Source organism: Diospyros lotus, chromosome 12 (assembly GCF_014633365.1).
Source record: "Diospyros lotus cultivar Yz01 chromosome 12, ASM1463336v1, whole genome shotgun sequence".
Lineage (NCBI taxonomy): Eukaryota > Viridiplantae > Streptophyta > Magnoliopsida > Ericales > Ebenaceae > Diospyros > Diospyros lotus.
Genome location: NC_068349.1, coordinates 3291694 through 3316810, shown reverse-complemented (window position 1 = coordinate 3316810; position 25117 = coordinate 3291694). Strand labels below are relative to the sequence as shown.

General features: G+C 35.0%; 3 protein-coding genes across 3 annotated transcripts in view; all 3 read left to right on the top strand.

Annotated features, from left to right (window-relative positions):
- LOC127786488 (autophagy-related protein 9) overlaps positions 1-25117 on the top strand; it is a gene marked incomplete in the record, with an annotated part of 1007132 nt that overhangs the window by 705674 nt on the left and 276341 nt on the right.
- LOC127786510 (cytochrome P450 94A2-like) lies at positions 15695-17560 on the top strand. The gene has a single exon (XM_052313962.1). The coding sequence runs from the start codon at positions 15865-15867 to the stop codon at positions 17392-17394; it is 1530 nt and encodes a 509-aa protein (XP_052169922.1). The 5' UTR covers positions 15695-15864; the 3' UTR covers positions 17395-17560.
- On the top strand, positions 20726-21566 carry LOC127786591 (inhibitor of trypsin and hageman factor-like). Its single transcript, XM_052314085.1, has 2 exons — positions 20726-21035; positions 21138-21566. Exons 1-2 carry the CDS (start codon positions 21011-21013, stop codon positions 21329-21331), a joined length of 219 nt encoding a protein of 72 aa, XP_052170045.1. The 5' UTR covers positions 20726-21010; the 3' UTR covers positions 21332-21566.

Below are 25117 nucleotides of genomic sequence, written 5' to 3'. Positions count from 1 at the left end.
TTACTGCTCCTCGGTCAGCCTCTCGATGGATGAGGCATCGTCGCAAGCAGCCGTGTTTGTCACAGCTACTGGGTTTGCTGTTCGTGGGTCTTCTCCATGGGTTTTCTATGAAAACTCCAGCATGATGAACGGTTGCGTATGTCGCGGTTCGTGGGCAATGCTGTGGTATCGAAGACAGAGGTTTGAAGCGAGGATCGTCCTCGCGATGGCTGAAGCCCTCTCTAGCGGTCGCGTATGTCGCGGCCAGTGGGAGATCCGTCGCTGGAGGCTGAAATCGGCCATGGCCGAGACCTTCTCTTTTCTGCCATGGCCGACGCTTCAAGCTTGGTGCTTGACATGGGATGGGTCGATTGCATCATCGTGGGTTCGCTGTGTCCAATCGCTTCAGGCGTTTCTTCTCGCTGTGGATGCTTTCCTCTCAGCCGTGGGCCGATCAATTTTACCATAGCCATGGCCGACGGTTTGCCATGGTTGCGGCCTCTTCTTGCTGTTAAATGGCAACCTCTGTGGTTGCCATTGGAGATGGCGATGAGGGGAGAAGAAAGAGAAGAAGCGGCCGGCAGCGATGAGAGGCGAAGAGGATGGAGAGGCGGTCGACGGCGAAGCAAGGAAGAGAAGGCGGCGGCGGCGACGCTGGTTCAAGGAGCCCAGCAAACCCTATGTGCAGGAAGAAGAAGACTTGACCCATTTTGTGCTGGGTCAAATCCGAATTGGGTCAGACCCGATCCATAGGCAGATCCATGAGTGGATCTAAAGCTGGCCAATTGATTTGTTCAAATTGGGCTTTGGGCTTGGCCATTTGTTTTAATCAAATTGGGTATGTTTTTTTTTTAATTTAAGATTAGTTGGGCTTAATTATTATTGGGCCATGATGTTGGGTTTTTTTATTTAATTATTTACATTATAGTTTTGGGCCATGAATTAATTAGTTTAATTTTGTGCTTAAAATTATAAATTAAATAATAAATCCATTTTTGAATTAAAAAAAAAAAATTGTTTTCATGACTTTTATTTTGTGTTTTAATATTATCATGATATTTGTTTAATTTATTCTTTTAGACCATAAATTAATGAGTTTAATTTTAAGTCTAAAATTATAAATAGATGTGATGTGGCATTTTGCTAACTTCATTAATTATCTATTGTCTGCAAATATTTGGTTTTATTTGCTTATTGATAATTAATTTCGATTTAGTACCGATTTTGGGCCTTGTGTGGGACCTTATATATTATAGGATATTGTGGATTAGTTCTACATAAACAATTGAATCATAACATATTAGTTGTGCATTAAGGGTGATGACTTTGAAGCCTGGCGATTTGTTGATCCCGAAGTGCATAGCTAAATGTTTGATTTAATTGTTTGCTTTGAACATGTGCATTGAATGTCTTTTGTTATCCCTGATTCAGTGATCAATGGCCACCAGTTCAGTTGCTGGAAGCATGACCAGGATAGATAAGTTGGATGGGTCCAACTACTCCACATGGGAGAAGCAGATTCAGTATCTACTTCAGATGGAGAAAGTATGGGACGTATTGGAGACTTCACATCCCGTGCCGCAAGGGGAAAATATTTCCTTGGCGACACAGCGGGCCTATGACAAATGGCTTGAGAGGGACTGTTATGCTCGTCTTGCGATGCTTGTTAGCATGCGGGCCGATCTCATGGGCCAGTTTGAGTCTTGCCAGACTGCCATGGAAATGTGGCAAAAGTTGAAGATCACTTTTGGTCAGACATCTGCGACAAAGCTTCGTGCTTTGCAATTAAAATTTCAACAGTATGTCAAAGACCCGAGGCACAGCATGGCTGAGCATTTGAGAGTGATGGGTTCACTTATCAGAGATCTTCAGAGTGCGGGAGTAGCGCTTACTGATGAGCAGCAACTCCTAGGGGTGATCAGATCCTTGCCTGACCCTGAGTGGTCTCAGATGAAGCTCCTTATGACACACAGTGAAAATATCAGAACTTTTGATGATATTTCACGTCACTTGGAGCTTGAGGCGGAGCGCGTTGAAGCGAACCGTGCGGCGGCTTTTGTAGCCAAAGTCGACAGACGTGAGGGCTTCGGGCCCAAACGCAAGAGACAAGGATCGAAGGCATCAGGGCCTGCACCTAATGTTGGCAAGAATAAGAAGGCCAAAAGAGGGACACGTGGAAAGAAAGACCTGTCCAAATTGAAATGCTATAATTGTAAGAAGAAGGGTCACTTCGCTCGGGATTGTCCAGAGCCGAAGAAGGTATATTTCTCTTCTTATTCCCCTTTGATTCATGTTTGCTCACATGCATTAGTTGCATACTCACGTCCTGAGTGGATTGTGGATACAGGAGCAACACGACACATAAGTGTTGAGAAAGAAGGGTTTGTGGATTACCATCGGGTGCCAGCGGGAACTCAGTACGTCACGCTTGGGAATGGCACACAAGAAGAAGTTCTTGGAGTTGGTTCGTTCCAGCTCAAGATGAAGAATGGCAAGATTCTACTCCTGAAGGACGTTATGTATGCTCCTGGAGTCCGGTGTAATCTATTATCAGTAGCATGTTTATTAGGACAGGGTTATTCTTTTCTTTTCCGTGATACTGGCGTGAACATCTATTTGGATGATACATTCTTTGGAGGTGGTTTCTTAGTAGATGGTTTTTTCAAACTTAATTTGGATCATGTTTTTAATAACCATTCTATTGCTTTAGTTTCTTCTACTTCTTCTAACATAAATGTTGGTTGTGATTTATGGCACAAGAGACTTGGCCACGTGGGTCAAGAAAGGATGGCAAGGCTGGCGAGAGAAGGTCTATTGGGATCTCTCAATAAAGTGAGACTCACTGTGTGTGAGCCTTGCTTAGCTGGTAAGGCCAAGAGGAAACCTTTTGGTAAGGCTTCTCGTGCATCTTGTCCTTTGGAGTTAGTACACTCCGACATATGGGGTCCTATGAATGTGAGGGCACGTCATGGTGCATCATACTTTATTACCTTCATAGACGATTATTCACGTTTCGGTTACGTGTATCTGATTTCTCATAAGTCAGAAGCTTTAGATTGCTTCAGACGCTTTGTGCATGAGGTTGAAAATCAGATCGATAAAAGCTTAAAAACTCTTCGAACCGATAGAGACCGTGAATACCTTTCTGATCAGTTTAGAAGTCTATGTGAGGAAAAAGGTATAGTTCGACACCTAACTATTCCTGGCACTCCCCAACAAAATGGTGTTGCAGAACGTAGGAATAGAACTTTGTTGGAAATGGTTAGATCGATGTTGGCGCAGGCGAATCTCCCGATTAGTTTCTGGGGAGATGCGTTGTTGACTGCAGCATACATTCTTAATCGTGTTCCAAGCAAGTCCGTGCCTTCTACCCCTTATGAGTTATGGACTGGTAGAAGTCCAAACTTGGATCACTTGCGGCCTTGGGGATCAGGTGGATATGTTCATAGCACGTCCCACAAGTATGGAAAACTTGGACCAAGAGCCAGCAAGAAGGTGTTCATTCGGTATCCTGCAGGATCAAAAGGATACGTCATGTATGGTGAACATTCTAATGGGGGTTTAATTGAGACAGAATCTCGGGATGTAGAGTTTCTTGAGGATGAGTTCCCAAGAATTGGTGAGGTTGATAAGGACTCCCAATTGTATGAGTTACAAGAGGAAGTTCCTTTTGTCAGTGGGAGAATTCCTGCAGTTAGTGGGAGTGAACCCATAGACAATACTTTGGAGACTCAAGTAATTCGACGCAGCCAGCGTGGGCTAATCCCTCGTCGTCATTTCGATGATATTGAGGGAAGGGTAGTTATGTGTGCCATGTCGGATGACAGTGAGCCGACTTCTTGCGAAGAAGTCTTAACCTCCCCAAACCGAGATCAATGGTTGATCGCTATGAAAGAGGAAATGGACTCGATGGATAAGAACAAGGTGTGGGAACTTGTTGATCTTCCACCAAATAGAAAGGCGATTGGTAACAAGTGGGTCTTGAAAATCAAACGCCGAGCTGATGGATCGATCGACAAGTATAAAGCCCGATTGGTCGCGAAGGGTTACACCCAAATGGAGGGTGTAGATTTCTTAGAGACATTTTCTCCGGTGGTGAGATTTGACTCTATTCGCGTGATTCTAGCCATCGTCGCTCATTTAGACCTTGAGCTACACCAGATGGATGTCAAGACAGCATTTCTCAATGGAGAACTAGACGAGGAGATATATATGGATCAACCCATCGGTTTTGTTACTGAAGGGCAAGAGCGCAAAGTGTGCCGTCTCAAACGATCCATATATGGTCTCAAGCAGTCGTCTAGACAATGGTATCTACGGTTTCATGAAGCCGTCACCTCTATTGGTTTGACCATGATGGAGGAAGACCATTGTGTGTATATCCAACGGACAAAAGATGGGTTCTTGGTTTTGTTCTTATATGTAGATGACATCTTATTGGTTGGAAACAACTTGGAGATGATCAACACCATTAAGGAATGGCTATCCTCTGTCTTTGAGATGAAGGATTTAGGGGAAGCGAGTTATATCCTCGGAGTTAAGATCTCGAGGGATCGCTCAAGGAGGCTTTTGAGTTTGTCTCAAGAGACTTACCTTCGTAAGGTCCTTGAACGATTTAATATGGATAACTCAAAGCCTGTTGATACTCCAGTTGATAAGGGTTGCACCTTGAGTACTAGTCAGTGCCCTAAATCAGAGGAAGAAAGGAAACTAATGGAAAAGAAACCATACGCCAGTGCTGTTGGGAGTCTCATGTACCTTATGAAGTGTACTCGTCCTGATATCTGCTTCGCCGTTGGGCTAGTAAGCAGATACCAAAGTAATCCTGGTGAGAAACATTGGAAAGTTGTCAAAAGAATCATGAGGTATCTACGTGGTACTCATGATTATGCCCTAGCTTTCCAAGGTGGAGATATGAAAGTACATGGTTACACTGATGCTGATTTTAGCGGAGATAAAGATGATAGCGTCTCCACATCAGCATATGTTTTCACCCTTGGTGGAGGCTCTATTTCGTGGCGAAGCAAGAAGCAAGATTGTGTTGCTCAGTCGACCATGGAAGCAGAGTATGTGGCTAGCTCAGAAGCTGGAAGACATGCATCTTGGCTTAGTGCTTTCCTTCGAGAGCTTGGGGTAACAGCTCAGGCTGATGAACCTGTCGAAATTCGGATCGACAACACAGCTGCGATGCAGTTCGCACATGACCCCAAATTCCATGATAGAGGAAAACACATAAGAAGAAGATATCACTACATTAGAGGATTGATCAGGGACAACGAAGTGATTTTAAGTTATATTCCTAGTGCTGAAATGTTGGCTGACCCATTGACAAAGCCACTTAGCAGGAATGTATTTGAATCCCATGTGGGGCGTATGGGATTACGTAGAATTTGAGTTCTACATTTGATCACTGTTTACGACATTCATTTTGATTTATACTGATGGATATTTGTTATCTTATTTGATGGATATTTGTTATCTTCTTTCTGTTTTCATTATATGACATTGTGTTGTTGATATGGAAAACATGAAAATAATTGCACATGTTCGTGAATGTCACCAGGCTTAGATCGATCCAATCACGCGGACGATCGCCCTGACACCTGTGTGGTGTGCAGGATGAGACAACTGACTCTTGGACCTATGTGGTCAGTGTAAGTGCCTTGATACATGAGGGGTATCCAAGGTTGTTATTGTCGCCTTAGTACGGCTAAGATGAGACTTATTTGAAGAAGTCGAATATGGATATATTCTGAATTCCATATTAAGCCTGAGAAAAGCAGGATGTGAGTACTCATAAGTTGAATGACTCGGGTTAGTGCCTATGTGGTGACTGGACCGATATCTGTACGGTGTTTTGAGTGTGACATCCCTGATTAGTGGGAGCTCCACCGTAGCATGCACATCATACAGCATGCGCTTGTACGACCGCTATAGGGAAGTGACAAGATTGTTCTCTCTCTGTCACTGCGTGGGACCCTATTCACATATGCCTTCTGACCTAAAATTGTTTCATGAAGTTGAGGTTCAATTACACTACTTTAGCATGTCACCCAATTGGCCAGCAAGAAAGCAGCTAGGCGGGCCATGTCTGGGCAAGTGGTTGAACCAAGAGATGGATTGTTTCGAATTTTGGGAAAGATAATTTATACCACATCATGTAAGTTTTGCAACTCATAGTCCGGACGATCATCTGTGTGATGATCATGAGTGCAAGAACTTCCGTTGATGATCAAATGCTGTTCAGAGTTCATCTTGAGAGATTGGAAGCATTTGATAGATGTGTTATTTATTATCTAAGGCATAGATGGCATTGCCCTCGGTTATTTCTTTTTGCAACAGTACTATGTTGGCATTGGTGGTTGTTTGATATAGTACTCTTATCATTGTCATCAAGGTCGCACCCCTTGACGTCCTGTATGAGAAGATGAGTTAAGCATTATCCCAAGTACCCGAGTGGGAGATTGTTAGAATTGCGGTTACATTGGGATAAGTTCCTAATGATATGATAAATGTTATGAATTTGAATTTGTTTCAAATTCATTAATATTTGAATTTTAACAATATATATGATGGGATAAGTAATTGGAATTTGAATTAGATTCAAATTCTTACATGTCTATCTTTATCTGTGTGATACCTATAAATAGACATAGAGACTAATGGAAACAAAAACGACAATCAGAATTAGTTTCTGATCGCTCATATACTGTCTTCGGCATCACCATTCGAGCCTTGGGCGAACAAGGGGTGGACGTATAAGGAAGCTTTTATAGTTTTCTTCCACGGACGTTGTTAGGCAAATCAGTTTCGATCATTCCGCTGCGATCCAGGTATTTTACATATCGCTTTTATTACTTTAAAAGCATTACAATTCTTTCTAATATTTTTATAATATATTATATATTGTCAATAGTTATTTTTAAATCGCAGTAATCATACCAAACCAGACCGCAAATAGAGTGCGATTTGGCCGTACCCAAACCAAACTAGTCTGGTTTGATCAGAAATCCGCACTAACAGCTTGGCTTGCTGAAAATGGTCTAGACCATTCAAATCGTACCATACACACCCCTAAGATAAATTAAGTATTTCATCATATATATTGTACACTAGTGTTTAATTCTTGTAAGTTATGTAATTAACTTAAAAATACATAATTATATGCTCTAACTTAATTCTTATAAATTATGCAATTAATTTAAAAATATATAATCCAATAATATAATCGATTCTTACACAATGGGGCAAAAATATATTTTTTTTCTCGTTCTGCTAACAGCTCATGAGTAGTAATTACCGATTCTACCCTCTCCATTTCTCCACTTTCTATTCTCCCCGTTTGTCTCAATTGAAATTTTCTCGCCAGCTATTCCCATGAGATGCCTTGTGTCTGCGTGCGTGTATGCTTACGTATATTATATGTTTAAGTGGTGATGAATGTGGTGACGATTTGTCCTAATGGTAAGAAAAACAAATCTGTGTGTGAGGTCGAGTAATCGGATGAATAATATATAAGTGTTAATTCGATAAATTATGAGTTCAATTTTTGTTTTACGTAAAGAGTAAAAATCAAATCTATAATTTACTTCTTTAATATAATTGAGAGTACGAGTATCGAAAACTGCACAAGAATTATTATTTATGGACGTTTGTTAAAACGAGCAAGATAAAAGATATCAAGATAAGCTTGGAATGTATTCCAGATCGAGATATGGAATGATCAAAATAAGGTTGAAAAGTATTTCAAAATTTATATTAGAGTGTTTGTTAAATTTTTTGGAATTCATTAATAATTATATTTTTTCTTTTTATGTGTTTGTTAATGCATATGATAAGTACCAATATAATTTTTTTTTACCAAAATATCCCTATTATTAAATTTATGATTAAAATACTATTTTATGATTAATATGAATTGTCAAAAAATAAAAATAATATTTTATTTTCTAAATTCATATTAAAAATAAATTTAAAAGGAGTTGAAAAGTAGAAATAATTATTATTAGAATTACAATAATTCCACCTAAATAATTAAAAATGGCCAAAACATATTTTCATAATAGATAATAAAATATAAAATTAAATAAAATAATTTAAAAATTGGTGAAATGAATTATATTAGTTAATAAAATATATATATAGAGAGAGAAATTTAAATTTTAAAAATAAATGAAATGAATAATGTCATTTAAATTTTAAAAATTGTCAAAACATATAACAATTTAAAAATATATTAAATAATATTAATTATAAGACTTAAATAAATAAGTTTTTTTAATAAATTTAAATATTTAAAATAGATTAAATGACATTAACTATTTTACAAGGGGTATATAAGTAATTAAGCCTTATCTTGAAAGAGCCAGATAAATTTATTCGAGGGAGGAGGTCGGATAAATTTATCTTAAAATTGGGAGATAAAAGGTCACGTGAGATTTTTTCGAAAATAGTCAGATAAATTTAATAAACACGTTAAAAAGACCAAATATCTGAAATGGTTCTCATATCTGATATTTTCTCCATTTTATTTTGATTAATAAACACTCTCTTAAAAAAAACAAATACGAAAGAGGAAAAAAAGTGTCAACTTAATGGGCTTTCAAATTTGGTGCCTTGCCAAATGAGAAAATTTTTCTTAATTTATTAGGAAAATATTTAAATTTATTCCTACAAAATTGAGATAAGAAACTATTTAGTTATATTCTAAGTTGCATAGAATCAGAAGTAGAAAATGGATGTGATATGAAACGGAAGCAAAAAATGGATGTCATATAAAACGGAAGCAGAAAAATGACATCTTTTAAGAAAAAATAAGAAATAAAAATACGAAAAAAATTAAGAGTGCGCAAACAATCAATTCGATTACTGAACCAATCAAAATTCACTAATTAATGAAATCCAATAGTTTGGAAGATTTCTTTTTCATATTTTTTGAGATAAGGATTTATATATATATAAAAAGATATAAGGTTCGACTCCTTACATTGTAGTAGCGGAGTTAAGGTGATAAATTCGTATTTCTACACAATTAGACAATGAAAGGGTGGAATATGTTGAGAATTATTTTGAATGTTTCAAAGATGGAAGAGTGTGAGATAAGAAAGCCCATCTTTAAGGAGATTAAATGGTTCGATTCAAGCCATCCAATTGAAACCCATACATAGATGTTATTATTCCAGAAACCCTTCTCCAACAATAAATTACCCAAATAATAATCCAATTTTGTTCTTTCCTACACGTGCATTGACCCTTGAAGCTTGCCAAAGGGTCAAGCTTCTTTTCAGACAGCCACAGCTATCTGAGCCATGGTAGAGAATTTTTCTTTTTTAATAATTTTTTAGATACCCATCTGGGGACGGAGGCTTTGTCATGTTTTAGTGATAAAATTAAATTCATATATAATTTAGAAGAGTTAACTTGAAATTATTGTTTTGATAGAAAATGTTATTCGCAGGTGAATGATTTGTCTCACTGTACAGGATAAAAAATTAAATTCTTTATTTATTGATGCGAATTCTAATTTATCATGATTTAACCACTTGACTTATGTTTTAGAGACAAGTTAACTTAATTGTTACGAGTTTAAATCTATCACTATTTAATTGATTTAAAACACAAATGTCTTCTACTGACAGTGTCCCATAAAATAATTTTAAAAAATTCAAATTCAAATAGTTACTTTTAGAACGTCATGCAATGAATTTTTATTTAATTATTATTGCTTTTGTGACAAACATCGTACAATATTAATTCATCCCGTCATGATTTTATCACATTATTAATTTTATCCCACCACTATTTTTAAAAACTAAAAACTCAAATAAAAATTTTTATTCAAAATTTAATGAACGATTAAATATTAATTCAATCTAATTAAACCTTGAAAGCAAGTAGTGTTTAATGGGATTGTCATATACTCCTTGGCGAGCTAATGAGCTATGATGTACGGGAATGTTATTTCGGTGTTTTTGTTTTTAAAATGTTAAAAATTATTTTTATAATTTTAAAAATATTTTAAAAAATATTTTATAGTATTAAAAAAATATCAAAAATATATTTTCGATTTAGAAATGCGATTTCGTCCATGAAGAGGTTAGAGACAGAATTTTTTTTATCTTTAAATTAATTTTTTTAATTTTTTCCATATTAAATATATTTTGAAATTTAAGTTTGCTTTTTAGATTAAATAATCATTTTTTATAATTTTATATATTAAAAATTATATTTATAACAAGATCTCGATATTTGTTTTATTTATGCATTTCTCCAGCATTTTTATTTATTATTTTTTTGAAAAATATCGTTTCTCCATTTTTATTTTGTATCGTATTCGTATTCTATTTTCGTTTTCATATAATCTAGTCGATAGGTTTGTTACGTGAAATGTGATCTACATTCTCAATAATTTAATGAAGAGAAAATTAATTTTCACAGGTGAACATGTGCCATTTACACATAAATTACATTCTTATGTTTTGCATGAATCACTTTTTCATTATTAGATTTATGAAAGTTATTTTTCCAAGTGATGGGAATATAATATCTTACCTTAGACAAATTTATCCCAACAACTTAAAACCCTTGCACATACACTAAAAAAAGTAAAATTCACATTTTTGTCATTATATTTTTATGTTTTTTTATGTAATTATTTAAATTTTTTATTACTTCAATTACATCTCTAGAGCATATATTTTTAAAATATGTAATTGACTAAAAAATACATGATTTAAAGTGAAAATCGAAACGAGAAAAAAATTTGAATAAGCATACAAATAGCACGAAAGTACAAAGTAAAAATATAAATTTGACCCAGAATAAAGAGATATATTGGACATTGGGAAATTCTATTGGAACCCGGTGAATTATTCTCCATAACTCGTAATTTTATTTCCTCAACTACCATCCATTAAAAAGATTTTACTATCCTTACCTAACAACTTTCTCCCAACTACTTTCTTAACTCTTCGTAGCCCAATCTCCCATCACTTTCATTAAATTTTTGCGAATATTTCTAATTCTGATCTTCGCAGCCCAATCTCTGATCACTTTCACTAAAAATTTGCGAACATTTCTGATTCTGATCAGTTACAGCGATTACCTTCTTCTTGTTTCTATTAATTTTAATTATGTTATTGACTTTTTTCTATGGATGATTATATCCAAAAATTGATGAGATGGAAAAAGTTTTACGGAGAAGATGATAAGCACCAGATCGTGCATAATGAGCAGGTGGACTACAATGAATCGCACCAACAACACGTCAATATTCTGGTAACTCATTTTATTTGTAACTTTGGATTGATGCATGCTATTAACTGATGCTGAGAATCAAGAATGGCGGCCCAAAAATGTACAACCTAATAAAAATAATAAATACGCCCTACTGACATTGTGGATTTCTTCATCTGGAACTGAATTTGATACGTTCATAAATGTTCTTCTCAGCTAATCTAATTTCACATACGGTCCGCGAATCTCAGCTATCTGGCCTACTACTTCTACTACTAAGACCCCAAGTAAACGACAAAGTAAGTTCTAAGCTTCATTACCTGTCAAATGAGGGACCGATACAAGGCTGCCAGCAACTGGTATCTTCAAAATAGTAGCAACATCATCTAACGTGAATGTCATCTCACCAAATGGTAGATGAAATATGTTAGTCTCAGGTTGCCATATCTTTGAAAAGGCTGACACAATTGTAGGATTCACAAATCGATACGTGGATTCTATCAAATGTGCCAACTGAGATCTTACGACAACATCATAAATACGTTGCTAATTTACCAATGGCCAATCAAGAATTCTTTGTCCATGGCTATTGCACTTTAATACACCTCTTTCCTATTACATAAAAATAATAAAATAATTACTAAAATTATAATAATTATTTTAAATATAAAATTATTTTCATAATCGCTTACCTCTCCAGCCCACATGCTAATAGCAACATGATTTTTAAAGCTCTTTAAAATGTATGGATCTTCAGGGCCTCCCAAAAATAGTTCAGTACTATCATTCAGAGCACTAGTAGATGGCTGTTCTGGAGCACTAGTATATGGTTGCTTCGGAGCACTAGGAAGTGATGAGTCCAAAGTACCTGGATGCTTAAAAATGTGTGCCTCTGAGATAGATGTATCAGCTACATAATGACCATCATGGCCCTCTACCCTCCTCCTCCTCGTGGAAGCTGTCGGACGCTGACGAGATGAAGATGGGCAAGCTCCCTCTACTCCTCCTCCTCGAGTATGTGCCATACTTATAAATGAATGTATCATATTAGTTATTTTTAAAATAATAATAATCTACTACAAAATTAATTTAATTTATATAAGAATGTTATATTAAATGTCTAAATGTATGATGACAAATAAAATTGTTTATAATAAGATTAATAATAATTAGATTTATTAGAAAGGTGAAGTGTAAAATTATAATTAATATAAAAAATAACATGTGAGATTAATATGAAATCAATTATATTTTTAAAAAAATTCAAATGACACAAAACTAAAAAAAATAAAAAATAAATATATTAATAAATCTTTGGTTCGGGTTTCTCCAACCCGGAATTGCGAGTTCAAGAACTCAGAACGGGTTCGGACCCTCGCACCTCACGATGAGACCTCCATACCTTGCGATGTGGAGCCAACTCAATCCCCCGTACCGCAAGGTGCAGGGGTTTCAGAAATCCCCCCCACCCTGGTAGCGACGATGGCAGCCACCATGGTCGTCTTTGTCAGTCACGATGGTGGCCCTCGTAGTGCGGAGGTCTGCGTCTGACAAAGGCGGCCATGGTGGTTGCTATCGCGGCTGATGGCAATGCCGCCATGTACGATTATTAAAGAAATTAAACATTGAAGAGAAGGTGTACCTAATTTCAGTTCAATTTCTTCTTTCTCGCAAAACAATGGCCGAAGATTGTTAGGATTTGTTTGAGAAATGTGAGAAATGGTGTTGTTGTGTCAAATGGTGTGGCTGTGAAGGCATATTTGAGAATTTATGGGTTGTAAATAATAATTCTTTTGGTTGTAAAGAATAAAAATGATAATTTACTTGAACGGGTTTTGAAGAGTAATTTATCAAATTCCCAATAGAATTTTCCTTAGACATTTTAGTGTATATGTATTGCCCGTACTAATTCAATTCTTGTAAATTATGCAATTAACTCGAAAATACATAATTATACATGCACTAATTTAATTTTTATAAGTTGTGCAATTAACTTGAGGATACATAATTGAATAATATAACGGATTGTTACAAAAGGGAAAAAAAAAAAAGGGCAAAAATATTTTTTTTTTCTCATTCTGGTAACAGCTAATCAGTAGTATTTTTCGATTCTACCCTCCCTGTTTCTCCACTTTCTATTCTCTCCGTTTGTCTAAATTGGAATTTTCTTGCTAGCTATTCCCATTAGATGCTTTGTGTGTTTGTGTGCGTGTATGCTTGCGTGAATTATATGTTTTAAGTGGTGATGAATGTGATGACGATAAGTAGTGGTAAGAAAAACAAATACGAAAGAGACAAAAAAAAGTGTCAACTTAATGGGCTTTCAAAATTGGTGCTTGCCAAATGAGGAAAATTTTCTTAATTTTATTGGGAAAATATTTAAATTTACTCCTATGAAATTGAGAAAAAAATATTTAGTTATATTATAGATTACATAGAATCGGAAGCGAAAAACAGATGTAATGCGAAATAGAAATGAAAACGAAAAAATGGCATTTTAACAAAAGTGTGGAGAAAACTAGGGGTGTGCAAATGATCAATTCGATTACTGAATCGATTGAAATTCACTAATCGACTAAATCGAATCAAGGAGCAAAATCGAATTGAATTGACCGATTAACCTAAAAACTAAACTAACCGATAACTGGAAAAACTAAAATCAAATCCTATAAATTGAATTGAATCGATTAAATTGAAGAAATACAAAAAATAAAATGAAATAACTGTTAAAAAACATACAAAATCAAAGAAACTAATGTCGTTTTATAAACATTAAAATAATATCATTTTTAAGTTTGGTCAATTCGATTAATTCTGTTTCTCCAACTAAAAAATTAAATCGAAAACTAAAAATCAAACAGTGGTGCCCCAATAATCAGAAGCGAGTGAGACATGAAGTGAATCAGCTTAAGCTTCGGAAGCATTCTTCCGAAGCTTGCTTCCGAACCCTGCTTCTGAAGCTTAAGCTGATTCACTTCATGTCTCACTCGCTTCCGATTATTGGGGCACCACAATTGTCCCCCACTCTTAATTATGTAGATACAAAATAAAGAGTGGGGGACAATTGTGGTGCCCCAATAATCGGAAGCGAATGAGACATGAAGTGAATCAGCTTAAGCTTCGGAAGCAAGGTTCGAAAGAAGGCTTCGGGAGCGATGTTCGGAAGGTGACATTTTGGTTCGTGAAAGAAACAACTTTGAGTTCGGAAGAGGCCTTCGGAAGCTATCTTCCGAACTATCATGTACGGTCAATTGTTGACCTCCATGTAATGCCAACCTTATCACTCCAAAAGGATCTTTTTCTTTTTCTCGAACACTAGTATTTTCTCTAACTTCTCATCTTCCGAAGATCTTAGTTTCCTTACCTTACTGAAGTGCCCCTTCCATACTGACTTAAGCTTCGGAAGGTCTTCGTGGGAAAAGTCCCACAAGCCTTCTAACTATTCTCTTACAGAAGATTACCTTCGGAAGATCACATTCGGAAGATTACTCCAGTAACCATCTTTGGCGGCAGATTTTTGGAAAACCGTGAAAAGCATCAGACCTTCGGACGTCCTAATTGTGCTCTTCGAAAGCTCTCACTCAACAAAGCTCGGAAGGACCGTCCTACTCTTCGGAAGACATCTCCGGGCTTCGGAAGAAGTAGCTTCGGAAGCGGCACCAAAATCGTTACTTGTTCCGATCTCGGGGTCAACGACATTTACGCACGCTCCACCCATAAAAGTTTTTAATTGTTGTATTTTGACAACAATACAAATATTTAAGAAAAATTAATTGAACCAAACTAATGCAGGAAAGAAAATCAAATTAAACAACAAATTTTGAGGGTTCGGTTCTATTAGTTTGGGTAAACCGAACTTTTGTCCCCCCTTAAAAGGAAACGGAGAAATAAAAAAATATAGTAGTTTTTGTAAATATAATTTTTAATCTTAAAATTATAAAAATAATTATACATTCTAAAAATAAACATAAATTCTATAATACATTTAAAAAAAATAAGTATAAATTTTATCATAGAGTTATTAATTAAAAATAATAATAATAATAATAATAATAATAAAGAAATTTTGTCTCTAAGGTGGTTAGAAAGAGAATTTTTTCTGTATCTAATCTCTTTGTAGGTAAAAATAGTTTTTTAAATAAAAAAAATTCATAATTTTTAATATCATAAAACTGTTCTAAAGTATTTTTAAAATTATAAAAACATCTCATAAACATTTTTTTTTTCTCGACGTTTTCATACGAAAAAATGTTTTCAAAACACACGTGTGAGAGTTTTCATGGATCATAGGTGATATTTAATAATTATAATATTTTTTATAATATATAATTTAATTTAACATGTGAGAGGGATGGTCTCGGGTGCCCCCCGCCGCTTCGGGCAGATCGGGCAAATGACGGAATTTGACGGGAGATAGATATTTTGCCCGCTTCTCAATTTGGTAACATGTGAAATTGTGAATCATACTTTTCAGACAGTTCTGGATGGCAAGCGGACTGGTCAACCTGTTCATGCTTACCATTCCGAACGAAATTTCAAGGGAACCTTCAGTATATAAATCAAGCTTCAATCTCAAATGGTCGGCACGTTCTATTTTACAAGCTAAATTCGTTTGATCAGATTCATCAGTACTGAAATTGATCGTCAGCCATGGCTGATCTCGAGCTCTGGGCTTCTTCTCTGCTGCTCTGCTTTATTACTATGGTTGTCTTGTTCCTCATCAAGTCCAAGTCCACTTCTTCTTCTTCTTTATCATCATCAGTGTCGCCGAGAAGGTATCCGGTGATAGGATCTTTACCTGCAATTAAAGCGAATCAGAAACGAATAATTCAGTGGACGTCCGACATCGTGAGGAGCTCGCCATCTTACACCTTCGTCCTGCACCGCCCGCTGGGCCGCAGGCAAGTCTTTACCGCCGACGCCGCCAACGTCCAGCACATTCTTAAGACCCACTTCTTTAACTACCAGAAAGGAAGTTTTTCCCAGAGCATTCTCTTCGACTTCCTCGGCGACGGCATCTTCAACGCCGACGGCGAGACCTGGAAGTTCCAGAGACAAGTCGCCAGCCATGAGTTTAACACCAAATCGCTCCGCAAATTCGTGGAGACAGTGGTGGACGCCGAGCTCTCCGACCGCCTCATCCCAATCCTCTCCGCCGCCGCCGCCAATGGTGATGTTCTCGACCTTCAGGACATCCTCCAAAGATTCGCGTTTGACAACATTTGTAAAATCGCTTTCGGATATGATCCAGCCTATTTGTTGCCTTCTCTTCCGGAAGCCAAATTCGCCAAAGCTTTTGAAAGCGCAGTCAAGATCAGTAGCGAAAGGTTCCAAGCGATTCATCCCGTGGTGTGGAAAATCAAGCGTTTTCTCGACGTCGGGTCGGAAAAGCAGCTTCGAGTTGCAGTGGAAGAAGTTCGTAGATTCGCCATGGAAGTGACTGGAGAAAAGAAGGAAGAACAGAGGGAAAAATCATCGATTGAATCCCCTGATCTGTTGTCGAGGTTCTTGAGTTCGGGGCATTCAGACGAAACCTTCGTGGCGGATATAGTCATCAGTTTCATACTGGCCGGCCGAGACACCACCTCCGCCGCCTTGATATGGTTCTTCTGGCTGGTCGCCAAATACCCAGAAGTCGAAACCGAGATTCTCAGAGAAATCAATGACAAATCAGAAGCTACCATTTACGAGGAAGTGAAGGACATGGCTTACACGCAGGCTGCGCTGAGCGAGAGCATGAGGCTCTACCCGCCGGTCCCCGTCGACGGAAAAACAGCCGTGACAGACGACGTGCTGCCGGACGGGACGGTTGTCAAGAAAGGCATGAGCGTGACTTACCATCCGTACGCAATGGGGAGATCGGAGAAGCTGTGGGGGAAGGACTGGGCGGAATTCCGGCCGGAGAGGTGGCTGCAGAAGGCCGGCCCTGCCGGAAAATGGAGCTACGTGCCGAGAGACCCGTATGAATACACAGTGTTTCAGGCGGGACCGAGGGTTTGCCTGGGGAAGGAGATGGCGTATTTGCAGATGAAGAGAGTGGCCGCCGGTGTTTTGCGGCGATTCCGGGTGGTGCCGGCGCTGGAGGAAGGGGCGGAGCCGGTCTTCATAACGTACTTGACTTCGAAGATGGAAGGCGGTTTTCCGGTGAAGTTCGTGGAGAGGGCCACCGGAGGGCTGTGAGTTGCTTAATTATAAATTATTATTATTTTGTAGCTAAGGGTCAGTTTTCTTACGGTTTGTGTCTTACTGTTTTTTATTTATTTTGTGTGTAGTTATCTCTTTCAAAATTTACTTTTAGCGGCTGTAATATTTTAATTTTAAATGATATTTAAATATTTATATTTAATATTTTATATATTTATATTAACATAATATATAAAAATTAATGTAAAATATCCTAGCAAATATTAAATTTAGAGTCTAAATTTAACTATAAGAGAAGACCCTCAAATGAAATCTAAATTAAAATTTGGCTAAAATTGTACAAATTATTTCAAAACTCAGACTTAATTACGGCTGAGGATAGAGTCGTTAAATAAATGAAGCTTTTAATCAAAAAAATGTAGCGATGAGACGGCTGAGTTCAAACATATCAAGCTCCATTTCTGATAAACGATAATTAGTTTTTTTATTTTATTATTCAAATTTTGAGGCTTCACCAATTAGTCTTGAGAACGGTTGGTGGTGAATGGGAGCAATGCCAAAGACATACTATGGTTGGAGGGGAGAGATGAGCGCCAAATATGATCTGTCCTTTGCACAAAATTGTGGGATAAGAATTTGGGATATGATTGAAAATTTTTGATTTATTCAAGAGTAAAATAGTCTTTTACTTTATCAAATCAACTTTTTATGTTTACTTTAAAACTTCAGAAATTAAAAGCTAAGCCCCCTCAAGATTTATCAAGGCATTTGTTTAATATTTGAGATAGCGATTTGACTATTCTAACACATTTATTAATTTAAAATATATTATTAATAAAATTATATAAAAAATAATTATATGTTATCGTTGTCAAAATATAATATCTAAAATTTATTATTTTAAAATTTTAAACATTATGAAATTAGAACAGTCATAAAATTGTCCCCGAGAATTGGGGACCATTCTCAACTCCTAAGGGACCATCTTTACGTATTTTTGCACAATATTAATCTTTAGGATCAAAGATGAAATCCCTCATCTTAAGAGTCCGTATAGTTCAATTCCAAAATTTATGCAAAAAAGGTAAATTACAGAACTTAGCAATAAGATTCGAACACGGGATCTGTAACTAACTATATAGCAGCTAGAATCCAAAATTTTTTGAGACCAACATATGTACGGTCTCAACCGCTGAGCTATGCCCGTGAAAGCCATAACATTGATCTTTATATTATGGTCATGCCATATCTCCACTACGTTTAAATTTTTAGAACTACAAATTATATTTAAAATAAGAGTTTCACTAATCATTATTTTAGGACAATGGTTAATCTCTAGTTTATTTTTAATTTTAAAATAATTTTATTAATTAATAGAATATTATAAAACGTAATACATTTATCATCAACTAATAAAATGATTAAAATAGATAACAATGCAAAATAATATACATTTATTAAATCTTAACCATTGTTTTAATAAATGAGAGTGACGGTCAGCATTATCCTTAAAAAAACAATATTTTTATTTAATTGTATGTTATTTTAACACAAGATAAAATATCATTATTATGTCTTAGGTAAAGTCTATTAAAAGATTAAAAATATTTAAAAATTAAATAACTTTTTGAACTAAAAATGAATAATTTTTCTCTAATTGAGAAGTTCTACACAACATGCAAACTGAAAAAGTATAATATTTGAAAATCCATCTAAAAGTTCTATGAAAATAATAGACATCAGTAAAGAATTCTAATCACGGTAATATTTCAGAATATTAGAATAAACGTTATTCATAAAAATCATGAGCATAGAGAATTTAGAATATTAAAATAGATATTATATATTAAAATTCTAATTATAGGAGATTTACAATTGACCAATGCTCTTATATAAATAAATAGACTTTTGTTATAAAAAAGTTATGTATTTAATATTAGTGTTAATATAGTCTTACCGTATTCAATGACGAGCTCCATTACAGAGCTAGAGATGGTCACAGAGAGATTTACAAAAATGAGGCAAAAAGTCAAAATTGCCCCCACCCACTTTGTAAATTTGCAAAGTGGGCCACTGCCCCTGCTTCTCTTTTCTCCCCTCCCATGCCGCTGCCCTAGCCTTGCTATCACCCTTGCCTTGTCGCTACGTCTCCGTCATCTTGCTGCCATCGTCGCCTCGTTGATCGTCGCTGAAGATGCACCGACGATCGACGAGGCGGCGATGGCAGCGACACTACGGAGTGCAGCGACGAGACTAAGGCAACAGCCATGGGAGGGGAGATGAGAAAAGTATGGCGGTTGCAATCCATAGAAGGGGGAGGGAGAAAGCAAGGCGTGAGGGCAAAATCGTCTTTTTGCCCCTTTTCGGTAAACCCGTCAGTAAATCTATAGGGTTTTTTAGCATTTTCCTTCAATGATTAATTTAAGTATTAGAATATTTACCTTTAAGATTTTTTGTGTCATCTAAATATTTTTTTCCATGCAAACCCTGACAATTTGACGATAATGTTTTCAATCAATTTGACAATCAAGTGTACCATACTTTCAGATAATGTATATTTATTAAATATTATTTTTAATTTTAAATAATTTTATTAAATAATTAAAATAGTTCAACAACAATCTATATAAAGTAAGGAGTGATGGTAAGCCCATGAGTGGAAGACAGTGAAAGATGGTTGCTGGAGGCGGCCAAAGGAAAGGGGCAAACGGCCCGCCTCCCACTTGGCCCACACATTTCATGGGTCGAGTCGAATTTGGTCTTCGAGGGCTATGTTGCATGAAAACGAAAATAAGAAATATTTCTAATAAGAAACGGAAACGTAGAAACAGACATTCTTCTAAAAAAATAAGCATAAATAGAGTTCGAAATAGGAATAAAAAAAGTTTTGAAAACGTGAAAACGGAGAAACGACACCTATGAGATGTTTCCGTGCAACATAGCTCGAGGGAGACAGGTCAAGGCAAGCAATTAAAAATGTGGGTCTAGCCCGACCCTATAGCCCTTAATGTACGGGCTAAGGCCAATTAGGCCGAGTCGTGGACTTGCCAAGCCATTTTGGTGCATCAAATCTTTTGATGCAGCCTCCATGAGAACAACGAAGATGGCATGATTTTTCTTCACGAGTCGGGCTAGGTCACGGGCCACAAAGTATTGGCCCCGCGTAGCCATGCGATATTTGGGTGGGCCAACCTAACCTGTTTGGTATAGTGCCAAGTTGGGTTGGGTTGAGGTGGGCTAGGAGGCGGGCTAAGGTGGGCTAGGAGGCGGGTAGGCAACCCATTTGTCAAGTCTAGAAAAGGAAGGTAATTTTGCAGTCCAGAGAGGAGTATTTATTCGAGCTTTTGTGTGAAGCTGTCAGTAAGCATGTTTGTACAAATAGCAAAATTCATCAATAGAAACTATTTCTAAAGTCAGACCAAATTGCGGCTGAGGACAGAGGAGTGACAACAAATCGTTAAATCAATGAAGCTCTCAGTCAGAAATTGTGGCGATGAGGCGGCTGAGTTCAAGCATATCAAGCTCCATTTCTGAACTGGCAGAGAGCATGGCCTTATTTATTAATTCATAGCCAAGAACTCGATCAAGCGCACAATCGAAGATTACGAACAGTAGAGATTCAGAGATTACAGCGAGATACAGAGAGACGTAGATGGCATATGATCCGTGTCCCCCAGGTATACAAGATCAATCGACCTTGAAATTCTGTCTCTCGTTTTCTGCTATTAGTTCAGATCAATCTGTGACGCTTACTGCGGCGATTGAGGTTTGATTTGCAGGGAAGAAGGCGTGGCCGGAGCTGGTTGGGGCGGACGGTGAGGCTGCGGCGGCCGCGATAGAGAGGGAGAACCCGGCCGTGAAGGCCATAGTGCTGCCGGACGGGACTCCGGTCACCAAGGACTTCCGCTGCAATCGCGTCTGGGTTTGGGTCGACCCTAACGGCGTCGTCCTCCGCGAGCCTCGCGTTGGGTAGCGCCACTGTCGATCCTCATCTCCATCGTGTAGCACCGAACAGTTACAAAATCACAATAATAAAGTAAAAAACTGAGTTGGGCCGTATGAGCTGGGCCTTAGATGGGTTAAGACTAATATGGTCCAACTGACGCTCGGCCCAACTCGAGATGTGGTCTTTAGATTTCAACTGTTTTTATTACCTGATGTAAAATAAATAAATCCAACAATAAGTTGGAGAAACTTATGAAGCTTTAGAGGCTGTTTGGATAAGTTTTTTTAAAAAGAGCTTTAACTTATCTTTTAATTTGTAAGTTTTTAAAGTTTAAGGTTATATAATGTTTTAAGCTCATGAAAGCGTTTAAATAAAATATAATTTATGTTGTCGGTTATATAGATGTGTATTTAGTAAAATAAAAATTAAAAGTTGTTATAAGTGATGAAAACGATCAAATAATATATTATCACTATTTGTGTAAATAAATTTATTAAAAAACAATTATAAAAAAAGTATAATTAATTATATTTCTAGCAAAAAAGTATAACACATATTATGCTTTAAATCTATCTTTAATGAATAAATTTATCTATTATAAATTATATTTTATAATTTTATTATATTTTTAAATACGTATACACACTTATATATCTACCTCTATCATTGGCAACATGATTGTTCGCTAATGATTGATTTTAACATCGATAATAGTTTATTGTTGCAATCATCAACGATTCTAATGAAAAGATAAATATAGAGATACATGCAAATATAAGAAGGGAGAGATAACTCAATCAAATACATCAATGATGGGTTCTATTGGCAGCTCGATCTAGTAGTCAATTGAATCTATCATCGATAAGAACCATAGATTTTGATTGAAATATATCATTATCATGTTAGGTTTTGGCAACGAGAGAAAAAAAAATAATGGAGATGAAAGATAATTAGTGTTGCTATTTTCTTTTTCTTTTATTGCTATTGTTTTTTTTTTTTTTTCGTCATCCTATGAGCAACCATTGGTGGTGAATGGTAGCAATGCCCAAGACATACTATGGTTGGAGGAGAGATATGAGTGCGAAATATGGTAAGAGGTTTTGCACAAAATTGTGGTATAAGAATTTGGGATGTGATTGTAAATTTTTGATTTGTTTAAGGGGGCGTTTGGTATCAGATAAACTTTTAGATTATTGATAATGTTAGGTTGAGAATCTACATTCACATATTTGGTACAAATTTTTTATAAAAAAATTATGAGAAAACAATATTCTCATGATTTATTTTTAATCAACATTCTCATAAAAAGATTTTAATGGGGAGTGAGAATCTTGGATTCTCATGAACTAGGAAAAGTTTTTAACAAATAAAAAGACTAAAATACCCCTTACCATCTTATACAAGCATTTATGTATATATATACACATACTTATATATATAATGTGTAAAAAAAAAAAATATTTTTTGACTTCCTAAAGAGGTTGTAAGTCTCAATATTTTATATATTAGAGGGAATTTATTATTTTTAAATAAAAAATCAAATAAGGGTAATTTTAGAAAAATAGCATGAATTCTTATGAATGTTGCATTTAAAGCAAATATAGAAATGTAAGATTTTCATAAAAGAATACCCAACATTTATAAGAATGTTTAAAGCTAACAAAACATAGAATTGTATAAATCATGTAAATCAAATATTCTAAAAATTATTATCAAGAATTATAAATCCTAAAAATCTAAAAACTTCTCTAATACCAAATATTCCGTAAGAATAAAATAGTCTTTTACTTGATAACATCAACTTTTTATGTTAACTTTAAAACTTCATAAATTAAAAGCTAACCCTTTTAAGATTTTTCAAGACACATGTTTAATATTTGATAGTGATTTGACTATTTTAACATATTTATTAATTTAAAATATATTATTATTAGAATTATATACAAAATAATTATATATTATCATTACCGAAATACAATAACTAAAAATTATAATTTTAAAAATTTAAACGTTGTGAAATTAAAACATAGTCATAGTAGAAAAATATCATCATAATCAAATAACGGAAAAAGGTGGTCCTCAAGGATTGGGGACCATTCTCTCAACTCCTCGGGGGACCACTTTCATATTTTTACACAACGTTGATATTTATGTTATGGCCATGTCCTACCTCCATTACGTTCAAATGTTTAAAATTATAAGTTTTAATTACTATATTTTGACAACGATACATGTAAAAAAATAAGAAGATGCATGAACTATTGAGGGAGTGTCTCTAAAAATTTCGATTATTGGAAAGCTTAAACTTTAAATTTGAATATTTATAATGAAATTTTATGTATTTATAGTGATATAATTAAAATATAAAATATTAATATACAATATCATCATAAATATCAAATTTACGGATACAAATAATATATTTAAACAAATTAATAGTCAAAACGTTATGCAGTAGTATTGTCAACGACTTTGAATTACAATTATTTTGTGTCCAAATACATTGTTAGCAGACATCATTTACCACGTTTGTATTATCTATTATTTTGGACACGTCACTCAAATAGTTGACATGGCATGTAACATCAGTGTCACCTCGTGATTTTGAATGGATTATGGAGATATTTTATTTGTATGTAATTTAAAATAAAAAAATAAATAAACTTTATTTTTTTACTCACATGGGGTATTCGAGATTCGCCTGACTAATTTTCAGACATGGGTGACCTTTTCTCTGATGTATTTATCAGGTAAATTCAAATACAAACACAGTCTATACACACTTAAAACTGGACATTCTGTATAATTAATACGAGTTTTATCTTATAATCTTACTATTGTATTTTGGCTAAATATTTCATTTTAACAATAATTTTATTTTTTAAATTATTGCACCGATTCAAACTCCGATAGTCTATATAAAATTTTAAGTGTTTTATTATTCCACCATACTAGTGGAGACAAACAAACTTCACTTTATACTTTATTCTACAAATTATATTTAAAATAAAAGTTTCGATAATCATTATTTTAGGGCAATGGTTAATCTTTAATTTATTTTTAATTTTAAAATATTTTTATTAATTAATAAAATATTATAAAACATAATACATTTATCATTAACTAAAAAAATGATTAAAACCCAAAACAATACAAAATAATGAGCATTTATTGAATATTAACTATTGTCCTTATAAATAAGAGTAATGGTTAGCACTATTTTTAAAAAAATAAGGTTTTTATTTAATCGCATGTTATTTTGACTGAAGATAAAATATAATTATTGTGTCGTAGGTAAAGTATACTAAAAGATTAAAAAAAATTAAAAATCTAAACTAATTTTTTGGATTAAAAATGTATAATTTTTTCCTACTTGGGGAGACTCACATAACACGCAAATTATATAACTCCATTATTCAAAAACTCATATGGAAGTTCTACAAAAATGATAGACATCAATAAATAATTATAACTATAGTAAGATATCAGAATATTAGGATAAAATTATTTATAAAAATTACAATTGTAGTAAATTTCAAAATATTAAAATAGACATTATATGTAAAAATTATAATTTTATGAGATTTATTATTGCTTTATACTCATATATAAATAAATAGGCTGTAGTTCTAAAAAATACACATATTTGATACTAGTGTTAGTACGGTCTTTGAATCTTTAAAATGTTGAGATAAAATATAAACGTTATTCTTAAAAATCCTGATCATAGAGAATTCTAGAATGTTAAAATAGATATTATACATAAAAATTATAATTCTAGTAGATTTATAGTTGATCAATGCTATTCTATAA

Bases quoted from the DNA above. Each gene is read 5' to 3' on its own strand.
- LOC127786510 (XM_052313962.1), top strand. From the start codon at position 15,865: ATGGCTGATCTCGAGCTCTGGGCTTCTTCTCTGCTGCTCTGCTTTATT.
- LOC127786591 (XM_052314085.1), top strand. From the start codon at position 21,011: ATGGCATATGATCCGTGTCCCCCAG. The intron at 21,036-21,137 runs GTATACAAGATC...TTTGATTTGCAG, and splicing joins ATATGATCCGTGTCCCCCAG to GGAAGAAGGCGTGGCCGGAG.